This window comes from Oncorhynchus masou, chromosome 24, assembly GCF_036934945.1.
Source record: "Oncorhynchus masou masou isolate Uvic2021 chromosome 24, UVic_Omas_1.1, whole genome shotgun sequence".
NCBI classification, from domain to species: domain Eukaryota; kingdom Metazoa; phylum Chordata; class Actinopteri; order Salmoniformes; family Salmonidae; genus Oncorhynchus; species Oncorhynchus masou.
In genome coordinates this window covers 103,570,393-103,583,219 of record NC_088235.1, presented here as the reverse complement: position 1 = coordinate 103,583,219, position 12,827 = coordinate 103,570,393, and the positions used below count along the sequence as shown (strand labels likewise).

At 46.7% G+C, this 12,827-nt stretch overlaps 1 protein-coding gene across 1 annotated transcript in view; it reads left to right on the top strand.

Annotated features, from left to right (window-relative positions):
• The first annotated feature begins 10,606 nt into the window (after positions 1-10,606).
• Positions 10,607-12,827, top strand: part of LOC135511503 (uncharacterized) — a 2,904-nt gene continuing 683 nt past the window's right edge. Inside the window, exons 1-3 of the mRNA XM_064932992.1 lie at positions 10,607-10,655; positions 11,464-12,606; positions 12,726-12,827. The exon at positions 12,726-12,827 is cut by the window's right edge and continues 683 nt beyond it. Of these exons, the coding sequence (XP_064789064.1) occupies positions 10,607-10,655; positions 11,464-12,606; positions 12,726-12,827 (1,294 nt within the window). The remainder of the gene's footprint in view (positions 10,656-11,463; positions 12,607-12,725) is intronic.

Below are 12,827 nucleotides of genomic sequence, written 5' to 3'. Positions count from 1 at the left end.
ATGGTTATTATTTAGTGAAATACGTGCTTCCATATTGCCCAATCAATAGTCAATGTCAATCCATTGCTTTCAATCTTGCATTAGTCCAGAGTTGTAACTAAACCTTGAATGAGAGACTAGATAATCATTGTCTTGTTTTAGAATTCTGTGTGCCTGTAAGGAGTGCCATCACGCCCATATAAAGTCTGGACTGGTCCCCACTGAGGTTGCTGCTGGAAAGCAGTTTCATTTTGTGCACGCGCATATGAACGCATGTTCACATGAGACGTGGTTTTCTTTTCTGAGCTGCAGTTTATAAACACCGTTGCTCATTGGCATTTATCAAACGTAATAAATAGTTATATTTCACTCTCACTTTTGTCAGGCACAAAGTTACAGAACACAGCCCTGGAAGTGGCTGGCAAGCAAGCAAGACACAGACAGACCAAGAGATGCATTGCAAGCTAGCACATCAACTTAACGTTACTGTTATTTGCTGTCATCAAACTTGGAGAGAACACAAGTCTACCTGATTGCTGTTCCCACAATTCACTCTCTTGGTGTTTTTTTCTTCTCTTTTCATGACCAGAAGGATATTTCCGCTTCATCCTCTCATGGAAGTTGTAAACATTGACACCCGCTTTGACACAAAAGGGGAGTCAGGGCCCTTGCGTAATTTGCTGGGCCCTACGTAACTTGCATAGTGAGTGTTTAGAGCCGCCCGGCTCTGGCTGTAGATCTCCACAAGTACTGGGCTCTACTTAAGGACACTTGTGAGGGCGTGTAGAGGTGATCCACATAAACACACGCCTGTAAACATCACGGCAGCTTAGGTGACATACAAGTCAAATTATGGTACGTCAGCATTTTTGCTTTCTTTATTCATCCACTGGTGTGTCTGTCTCTTCCTTCATACTAAAAATCATCAGCCTCTCCTACTGGACTGTATTACAACGCTAGCATAGCTACCAGAGACAAATATAAGCCAGCAGAGACAACTGTAAGGCCAGCAGAGACAACTGCAAGGCCAGCAGAGACAACTGTAAGGCCAGCAGAGACAACTGTAAGGCCAGCAGAGACAACTGTAAGGCCAGCAGACACAACTGCAAGGCCAGCAGAGACAACTGTAAGGCCAGCAGACAACTGCAAGGCCAGCAGAGACAACTGTAAGGCCAGCAGACACAACTGCAAGGCCAGCAGAGACAACTGCCAGGCCAGCAGAAACAACTGTAAGGCCAGCAGAGACAATTGTAAGGCCAGCAGAGACAATTGTAAGGCCAGCAGAGACAACTGCAAGGCCAGCAGAGACAACTCTAGAAATCTGTAGGAATGTTACACCCTACTCTGTGATCCTCCCTCTCTGTTTGTCATCTCACCATCAGGTTGTTATTTTATCGCACCAAAACGTCAGAGGGCACTAGCTGTCTGGTCAGATCCAGCTCATAGAGGATTTAGAGCTTTCTGTGTGTCCCTGTTTCTATGTGTGTGTGTGTGTGTGTGTGTGTGTGTGTGTGTGTGTGTGTGTGTGTGTGTGTGTGTGTGTGTGTGTGTGTGTGTGTGTGTGTGTGTGTGTGTGTGTGTGTGTGTGTGTGTGTGTGTGTGTGTAAGTGTGTGTAAGTGTGTGTAAGTGTGTCTATGTGTGTGTGTGTCTGTGTGTGTGTCTATGTTTGTGTTTGTGTATGTGTGTCTATATGTGTGTGTGTTGTTCTCTCCAACCGAATGGTGCTCAGACTCACACCTGCCTGACTCAGTTTGCACTGGGGCGAGGTACGGCACAATAAGCTAGCTGTGCATTGGGGCCGGTAGGGGCTGGTGCACCTGGGGAGAGGGCCCAGCGGGGCCAAGCAGGGCAGAGAGGGGCTCAGATATGTACCAGTATGGTGCGACTCGGCCTGTGGTTTGGCAGTGGACTGACAGTCAGACGCTGGGAGCTCAGATGTGGAGAACACCTGCGTCCACCCAGAACACTGGAATAGCTTCTGGTCTGACCCCTATCCGCTCCACAGGCACACACAGTACATACACACACAGTACATACACACACACATGCACACTAGATATATCTTCTAAGACACACACACACACACACCAAACAACTTCCCCCAAGATGCACACACACACACACACACCCCTCTTCAGGATTATGACATGTTATTAATTGCCACCATTATCGGCGACAGCTTGCCTGAGAACTGAACCTCTCTCTGGAGGCGGGATGCCCAGTGTAGTTGAATACAAAAGGAAAAAGGAGGGAGAGAGAGAGAGAGAGAGTGAAAGAGAGAGAGAGAGAGAGTGAAAGAGAGAGAGAGAGAGAGAGAGAGAGAGAGAGAGAGAGAGAGAGAGAGAGAGAGAGAGAGAGAGAGAGAGAGAGAGAGGTGTAAAAAAAAGTGAAGAGTGGATGAAAGAGAGATAAAGAATGAGAAGGGAAGGTGTAAATGCAACACTCTGCCCAAAGGGATTCTGAATAATTTATCAGAAAACATTTTTCTTGGTCCTTCCTGCAGACACACAAATCCTCCCCGAGCTCTCTTTAGCCGGAGTGTAGATAATTTACTTTGCTTCGGCCGGACAAATAGATTACTGGGGGAGGCAGGGGGGGTCACTAGGGGTGTCTGGAGGGAGGGGCATAGGGGAGAGGCTGGCTGGCCAGATACCTTTATCTACTCAGGAAGGGATATGGTGGGGTTAAGCGGTAGAGACCTCTGGATGTCCGACACAGAGACCAGACCACTACTGAACACAAATTTACCATGGTTGAACACAAAAACGTACAAAATCCACATACCCAAAATATGTACAAACCGTAGACAGAAGCCAGTTGATGCTGAATTATGATTTAACAGATGGTCACTGTATTTCCCATACATTTAGCACCCATACATTTAGCACCCATACATTTAGCAGCCATACATTTAGCACCCATACATTTAGCACCCATACATTTAGCACCCATACATTTAGCAGCCATACATTTAGCACCCACACGTTTAGCAGCCATACATTTAGCACCCATACATTAAGCAGCCATACATTTAGCAGCCATACATTTAGCACCCATACGTTTAGCAGCCATACATTTAGCCCCCATACATTTAGCACCCATACATTTAGCAGCCATACATTTAGCACCCATATATTTAGCATCCATACATTTAGCACCCATACATTTAGCATCCAAACATTTAGCATCCAAACATTTAGCATTCATACATTTAGCACCCATATATTTAGTTCCCATACATTTAGCACCCATACATTTAGCATTCATACATTTAGCACCCATACATTTAGCACCCATACATTTAGCACCCATACATTTAGCATCCATACATTTAACCCCCATACATTTAGCACCCATACATTTAGCATCTATACATTTAGCCCCCATACATTTAGCACCCAAACATTTAGCATCCATACATTTAGCACCAATACATTTAGCTAGCTCATTCAAATCTGACATGGCTGTTTGTGCACAGTGTCTATGTAAACAGCAATGAGGACACTGTGTAACCAGTTTTTGAGGACCATGTGTAACAAGGGATGAGGGCACTTTGTAACCAGGGATGAGGACTCTGTGTAACCAGCCATGAGGACACTGTGTAACCAGGGATGAGGGCACTTTGTAACCAGCGATGAGGACACTGTGTAACCAGGGATGAGGGCACTGTGTAACCAGTGATGAGGACATTGTGTAACCAGGGATTAGGGCACTGTGTAACCAGCGATGAGGACACTGTCTAACCAGCGATGAGGACACTGTGTAACCAGCGATGAGGTCACAGTGTAACCAGCGATGAGGACACTGTGTAACCAGCGATGAGGACACTGTGTAATCAGCAATGAGGACACTGTCTAACCAGCGATGAGGACTCTGTGTAACCAGCGATGAGGACACTGTGTAACCAGTGATGAGGACACTGTGTAACCAGCGATGAGGACACTGTGTAACCAGCGATGAGGACACAGTGTAACCAGCAATGAGGACACTGTGTAACCAGCGATGAGGACACTGTGTAACCAGCGATGAGGACACAGTGTAACCAGTGATGAGGACTCTGTCTAACCAGCGATGAGGACTCTGTGTAACCAGTGATGAGGACTCTGTGTAACCAGTGATGAGGACTCTGTGTAACCAGCAATAAGGACACTGTCTAACCAGCGATGAGGACACTGTGTAACCAGAGATGAGGGCATGTATGAGGACATTAAAGTAGGATTTAACCAGAGACAAATTGTGTTTTTTAAATGATGAGGACACTGCGTAACCAGCAATGAGGACACTGTGTAACCAGTGATGAGGACATTGTGTAACCAGTGATGAGGACACTGTGTAACCAGGATGACAGGACATGAGGACACTGTGTAACCAGTGATGAAGACACTGTGTAACCAGGGATGAGGACTCTGTCTAACCAGTGATGAGGACTTTGTAACCAGCTGAGGACTCTGAAGATGAGGACACTGTGTAACCAGTGATGAGGACACTGTGTAACCAGTGATGAGGACACTGTGTAACCAGTGATGAGGACACTGTGTAACCAGTGATGAGGACACTGTGTAACCAGTGATGAGGACACTGTGTAACCAGTGATGAGGACACTGTGTAACAGCGATGAGGACACTGTGGGATGAGGACACTGTGTAACCAGTGATGAAGACACTGTGTATCCAGGGATGAGGGCCCTTTTAATTTAAGCAACAAATTATTTTTTTAAAGGACACTGTGTAACCAGTGATGAGGACATTGTGTAACCAGTGATGAGGACATTGTGTAACCAGGGATGAGGACACTGTGTAACCAGTGATGAAGACACTGTGTATCCAGGGATGAGGGCCCTTTCTAACCAGCTATGAAGATACTGTGTAACCAGTGATGAGGACACTGTGTAACCAGTGATGAGGACACTGTGTAACCAGTGATGAGGACACTGTGTAACCAGTGATGAGGACACTGTGTAACCAGTGATGAGGACATTGTGTAACCAGGGATGAGGACACTGTGTAACCAGTGATGAAGACACTGTGTATCCAGGGATGAGGACACTGTGTAACCAGTGATGAGGACACTGTGTAACCAGTGATCAGGACACTGTGTAACCAGTGATGAGGACACTGGACACGGCGCGACAGGGTAGCCTAGTGGTTAGAGCGGTGGACTAGTAACCTGTAGGTTACAAGTTCAAATCGCCGAACTGTCGTTCTGCCTCTAAACAGGCAGTTAAATTAACCCACTGTTCCTAGGCTGTCATTGAAAATAGGAATTTGTTCTTAACTGACTTGCCTAGTTAAATAAAGGTAAAATAAAAAAACTGTGCAACCAGCAATGAGGATACTGTCTAACCAGCGATGAGGACAGATAAACAGTATTATAATTTAAGAACAAATTATTTTTTTAAATGACGGCCTACCCCGGCCAAACCCGGACGACGTTGGGCCAATTGTGCGCCGCCCGATGGGACTCCCAATCACGGCCGGGTGTGATACAGCCTGGAATCGAACCATGGACTGTGGTGATGCCTCTTGCACTAAGATGCAGTACCTCAGACCACTGTGCCACTCTGGAGCACAAAATATGTGAGGGGATGATTAACAAAGATATCAACACATTACTTAGTCAAATCTTAAAACACAATCTTAACGCAGTGGCCCTGAAACCTGCTGGGCCAGAACTGCTTCACTGATCCTGTTTGTTACACATGCACTGACACACACACACACACACAGATGGAGAGAGAGAGGAGTAAATATAATATGACTCTATATATGGACAATCTGATTGTCAACAGCATCCTGGGCTTGCAACAACTCCAACCAACCCATTCATCTGTTTCGACAGAAAAAAACAGTTAGGTGAACTGTCACACCAATCTCTACTGTTAATTTAAGGTAATTAGCTTCTGAGCTACTGCCAGACTACACAATATTTCAACAGCCAATCTGTTTCTGAACTCTCCCTCTCTCTCTCTCTCTCTCTCTCTCTCTCTCTCTCTCTCTCTCTCTCTCTCTCTCTCTCTCTCTCTCTCTCTCTCTCTCTCTCTCTCTCTCTCTCTCTCTCTCTCTCTCTCTCTCGCTCTCCCTCTCTCAGTGTAATCTGCAGTAGGGAAACATCCCCTGGCTATTTTGTCACGCTAACCTGATAGTACAGCTTTATCCTGCTAGAAAAAGAAGCTTTCACTTTTGTCTCAATTTGTCTGGCAATGACATAGGATTTTGGGAAAAAAACTAAAGCATGTATGTTGTCTACACACTCAAACACACATTAGCAAATGTGCAGACACAAAGACAAACATGCACAAACATAAAAACCTCTAAACACATATAGGAATCTTTGAAGTCTGGAGTTAAAAGACTCTGAGGGCAAATATTGGCATCTTTAGTACACATGTGAGTTCTGTTAGTTTTTTCCAGAAATGAATGGGACGCTTGTGTGCATTCCGACATTATTTTGACGCCTTTTCTCTGTCTGTGTGTCAACCCACACTCTCTCTGTTCTCTTTCTTTCTTTCCTTCTTTCTTTCTCTCTCTACCTCTCTTGTATTTACATTTTTTTAATTTTAATTTTATTTTAACCCATCCACCTCTTCAGAGGACACATATCTATTTATAAAAAATATATTTTTAAATTGCTTCACTACCAGTCAAAAGTTTTTGAACACCTACTCATTGAAGGGTTTTTGTTTATTTTTACTATTTTCTACATTGTAGAATAATAGTGAAGACATCAAAACTATCAAATAACACATATGGAATCATTTAGTAACCAAAAAAGTGTTAAACATATCAAAATATATTTGAGATTTGAGATTCCTCAAATAGTCACCTTTTGCCTCTATGACAGCTTTGCTCACTTTTGGCATCTGTATAATGGCAAAAGGGCAATTTTATAACAAAGGATGAGGCTTTCTTAATGATCTACTGGAGATCCATTTTGGGTTGAAGTATAACTTATGTATGAGTGAAGCTTTTAGTGAGAGGTTTAATGCATTCATATTTAATAATTTTATCCCCCCAAACTCATATTCATTATATAAATAGGCATGTTTAATTTTGTCTTGCTTAGCATTCCAAATAAAGTGAAATATGTTTTGCTCATATTATTTTAAAAACGAGTCGTCTGGAGCAGGCAGTGCCATTAGTAAGTAACTAAACTGTGATAGGACCAAAGAGTTAATACATTTTTATATAAATAGACTTTATTTACCTCTAAATGGTAATTACCTTTCCATGGTTGTATTTTAGCAAACTTTCTATTGAAATTGGTTGTGGTAAGTTAATTTATATTTTTTGAGATATGAATACCAGGTATGTCTACTTCACCACCCACCCATTTTATTGGTAAACTACAAGGTAGTGTAAACATTGTGTCTTAACGAACCAATACATAATATGGTGCACTTGTCATAACTAGGTTTTAGTCCAGAGAGGCTAGAAAAGTGATCAAGATCCTCAATGAGACTGTGCAGGGATTCAGATTGAGGACTTAAGAAAAAACTGGAGTCATCGGCCTGCATTGACACTTTTGTTTTTAACTCCTGGATTTCCAAACCCTTGATGTTCTTGTAGGTTCTAATTTTAATAGCTAGCATTTTGATGACCGTAATAAATAGATTTGGAGACAATGGACAGCCTTGTTTTACTCCTCTTAAAAGCTCAATACTTTCTGAGATGTAACCATTATTTACTATTCTACAGCTGTGGTTGCTCTGCATAACCCATTGTATAAGAGATTAACCGAAAATAAAGTTGTGCAGGCTTTTATATGTATATTCTAGTTGTACTTTATTTAACACCTTTTTGAAATCTGCTATGAAGATCTCTCATTCTCTCTTTGTGTGTTCTACCTCTCCTCGCACTCTCACTTTCTATCTATCTCTCTCTATCAGATTGTCTGCCTGCCTGTCTGTCTCTCTCTCCCTCTCTCGCTCTCTTCTCTAGCGTTCTCAACAGCCCACAGTACTGCATTTCTATGCAATATCTGTCCTGTCCTACAGGTGGTGATGTTCTAATTGCAGGTCCTCACTAATGTGCCGTAGTGTTTGAGAAGAGACCTGAGTTATGGTCCGGACAAACTGGGAATGAGAATACAGGGACGGCGTGTGTTGCATGTTTGATGAGCCATTTATGGGCATTGATGTCCAATGTTCATACTGTGCCTCAGGTGGGGATAGAACCATACACCTCTATACACTCTTAGAAAAAGGGTTCCATCAAGGTTCTTCGGCTGTCCCCATACGAGAACCCTTTTTGGTTCCAGGTTGTACTGTTTTGGGTTCCATGTAGAACCCTCTGGGGAAAGGGTTGTAATCAAATCAAATCAAATTTTATTTGTCACATACACATGGTTAGCAGATGTTAATGCGAGTGTAGCGAAATACTTGTGCTTATAGTTCTGACAATGCAGTAATAACCAACAAGTAATCTAACTAACAATTCCAAAACAAGTGTAAGGGGATAAAGAATATGTACATAAAGATATATGAATGAGTGATGGTACAGAGCAGCATAGGCAAGATACAGTAGATGGTATCGAGTACAGTATATACATATGAGATGAGTATGTAAACAAAGTGGCATAGTTAAAGTGGCTAGTGATACATGTATTACATAAGGATGCAGTAGATGATAGAGTACAGTATATACGTATACATATGAGATGAATAATGTAGGGTATGTAAACATTATATTAGGTAGCATTGTTTAAAGTGGCTAGTGATATATTTTACATACTTTCCCATCAATTCCCATTATTAAAGTGGCTGGAGTTGAGTCAGTGTGTTGGCAGCAGCCACTCAATGTTAGTGGTTGCTGTTTAACAGTCTGATGGCCTTGAGATAGAAGCTGTTTTTCAGTCTCTCGGTCCCAGCTTTGATGCACCTGTACTGACCTCGACTTCTGGATGATAGCGGGGTGAACAGGCAGTGGCTCGGGTGGTTGTTGTCCTTGATGATCTTTATGGCCTTCCTGTAACATCGGGTGGTGTAGGTGTCCTGGAGGGCAGGTAGTTTGCCCCCGGTGATGCGTTGTGCAGACCTCACTACCCTCTGGAGAGCCTTGCGGTTGTGGGCGGAGCAGTTGCCGTACCAGGCGGTGATACAGCCCGCCAGGATGCTCTCGATTGTGCATCTGTAGAAGTTTGTGAGTGCTTTTGGTGACAAGCCGAATTTCTTCAGCCTCCTGAGGTTGAAGAGGCGCTGCTGCGCCTTCTTCACGATGCTGTCTGTGTGGGTGGACCAATTCGGTTTGTCTGTGATGTGTATGCCGAGGAACTTAAAACTTACTACCCTCTCCACTACTGTTCCATCGATGTGGATAGGGGGGTGTTCCCTCTGCTGTTTCCTGAAGTCCACAATCATCTCCTTAGTTTTGTTGACGTTGAGTGTGAGGTTATTTTCCTGACACCACACTCCGAGGGCCCTCACCTCCTCCCTGTACATGGAACCCAATAGGGTTCTACCTAGAACCAAACGGGTTTTTACCTTCGAACCAAAAAGGGTTCTTCAATGGGGAAAGCCGAAGAACCCTTTAAGGCTCGAGATAACACCTTTTTTTCTAAGAGTGTATAGAGGATACTAACAGTAGAGACAGGAGAAACATGAGAGGATAATATAGGTCTATACTACAGAGAAGAACCTGAAGATAGGAACTTACATACCCTACATACACTATTTGCTGCTCACACAATTCATTGTCAATTTATCCATCAGTGATACAAACAGAACATGGTCTTCTTCGTTATTTCGCTAATTATTTCTCTGTTCAGTTCTTGTGCCACGTTTAGATGTGTGTAAACCTCTCTGTTATCGTACACTGGCACAGTGCCTTGATCTCCCAGACACACTCACTGAACCTGCAGCCCTGTGTCATGGAGACACCAGCTGGGGGGGTGTGGGGGTACTTTAGCTCGCTGCACCACATCAATCCTCCATCCCCTCCTCTGTGTCACTCTCACACACTCTCACACACACCCACCCAGACAAAATGGGCACACTGGCACACATACACAGACATGCACGCAAGAACACACAGGAACGAGCGTACGCACGCATGCACACCCAGTATCTGAAGGAGGGCTCACATGCTCACAGAGTGTCTCACAATTAAAATCTACTAATTTCATTCAACCTTTTTGGTTAAAAACATTACATTTCAACTGCCAACATCCTTCATCAGAATCCAGTAGACCAGGACAAAACCAGGGTGGCACCAGAATGAGGGTGGCACCAGGATGATGGTGGCACCATGCAGACTGGAGGGCCTCTCTTGGTGCCCCTGGAGTCTGACGTGGCACAGATTTTTAGTCCTGCTTTGTGCTTTAAACAAAACATTTTCACAGAGACGACTTGGTGAATCATCCATTTGTTTATGTCTTTATTTTTCCTTTTTAAGTACGGTGACTGTCATCATCTGTGGGCCCCAGGAGTGTGTGATTGTCCTGAAGACGCAGGCACATGGCATATGTGTGTGTGTGTTCATGTTTGTTTGTTTCACTCTTCCCTTTGTGTGGTCTGTAAACACAGTACATAAGGGACCCATAAACAGACCACAACCAGCCTCCCATCCCATCGTCTTCCCATCGTCTCTGTTTCCATTGGGCGTGGAGTTGTTTACCCACACTGGGGGAAACATGGCCCCTGGAGCCCCATACTCCCCAAATCAGAGTGACACACACTGGGGTAGGAGCCTAACTCTCAACCTGTACTCAGGGGTAGACGTAACATAGTAAAAGTCCATCTTTGACATTCAAATGAGTATGATGGCTAGGTGGCTAACATTAGCTAGGTGGCTAGATGGCTAACATTAGCTAGGTGGCTAGGTGCCTAACATTAGCTAGGTGGCTAGGTTGCTAACATTAGCTAGGAGGCTAGGTGCCTAACGTTAGCTCGGTGGCTAGGTGGCTAACGTTAGCTAGCCTAGGGGTTAGCGGTTAAGATTAGGGGTTAAGGTTGGCCCTTATGTAATCACACCAAACGTAACGTCATACAAATTTGAATGTCACAGATTTGCATTTATTGTGTTACGTCTAGTCTTTAATGCCAGGCTGTAACTCTAGACTGAGGTTCTCTGAGGTCCCCAGAGGCATACTCCCTGTCTGGATTGTGTGACCACACCCTGTCTCCTGTGGCCCGGAGTTAACCCTACCCAGCCTCCCCTGGAGTTCACCCAACCCAGCCTCCCCTGGTATTCACCCTACCCAGCCTCCCCTGGTATTCACCCTACCCAGCCTCCCCTGGTATTCACCCAACCCAGCCTGCCCTGGTATTCACCCTACCCAGCCTCCCCTGGAATTCACCCAACCCAGCCTCCCCTGGTATTCACCCAACCCAGCCTCCCCTGGTATTCACCCTACCCAGCCTCCCCTGGTATTCACCCAACCCAGCCTCCCCTGGTATTCACCCTACCCAGCCTCCCCTGGAGTTAACCCTACCCAGCCTCCCCTGGTATTCACCCTACCCAGCCTCCCCTGGTGTTCACCCTACCCAGCCTCCCCTGGAGTTCACCCTACCCAGCCTCCCCTGGAGTTCAGCCTCCCTGGAGTTCACCCCCAGCCTCCCCTGGAGTTCACCCTACCCAGCCTCCCTGGAGTTCACCCTACCCAGCCTCCCCTGGAGTTCACCCTACCCACCCAGCCTCCCTGGTGTTCACCCTACCCAGCCTCCCTTGGAGTTCACCCTACCCAGCCTCCCCTGGAGTTCACCCTACCCAGCCTCCCTGGAGTTCACCCTACCCAGCCTCCCTGGAGTTCACCCTACCCAGCCTCCCTGGAGTTCACCCTACCCAGCCTCCCTGGAGTTCACCCTACCCAGCCTCCCCTGGAGTTCACCCTACCCAGCCTCCCCTGGAGTTCACCCTACCCAGCCTCCCCTGTTCACCCTACCCAGTGTTCACCCTACCCAGCCTCCCCTGGTGTTCACCCTACCCAGCCTCCCCTGGAGTTCACCCTACCCAGCCTCCCCTGGTGTTCACCCTACCCAGCCTCCCCTGGAGTTCACCCTACCCAGCCTCCCCTGGAGTTCACCCTACCCAGCCTCCCTGGAGTTCACCCTACCCAGCCTCCCCTGGAGTTCACCCTACCCAGCCTCCCCTGGAGTTCACCCTACCCAGCCTCCCCTGGAGTTCACCCTACCCAGCCTCCCCTGGAGTTCACCCTACCCAGCCTCCCCTGGTGTTCACCCTACCCAGCCTCCCCTGGTATTCACCCACCCACCCTGGAGCCAACCCAGCCCCTGGAGTTCACCCTGGAGTTCACCCAGCCTCCCTGGAGTTCACCCTACCCAGCCTACCCAGCCTGGAGTTCACCCAACCCAGCCTCCCCTGGAGTTCACCCTACCCAGCCTCCCCTGGTTCACCCTACCCAGTTCACCCTACCCAGCCTCCCCTGGAGTTCACCCTACCCAGCCTCCCCTGGAGTTCACCCTACCCAGCCTCCCCTGGTGTTCACCCTACCCAGCCTGGAGTTCCCTGGTAGTTCACCCTACCCAGCCTCCCTGGAGTTCACCCTACCCAGCCTCCCCTGGAGTTCACCCTACCCAGCCTCCCCTGGAGTTCACCCTACCCAGCCTCCCCTGGAGTTCACCCTACCCAGCCTCCTGCCCCTGGAGTTCACCCAACCCAGCCTCCCCTGGAGTTCACCCTACCCAGCCTCCCCTGGAGTTCACCCTACCCAGCCTCCCCTGGTGTTCACCCTACCCAGCCTCCCCTGGTGTTAACCCTACCCAGCCTCCCCTGGTATTCACCCAACCCAGTCTCCCCTGGAGTTCAACCCAGCCTCCCCTGGAGTTACCCAGCCTCCCTGGACTTCACCCAGCCTCCCCTGGAGTTCACCCTACCCAGCCTCCCTGGAGTTC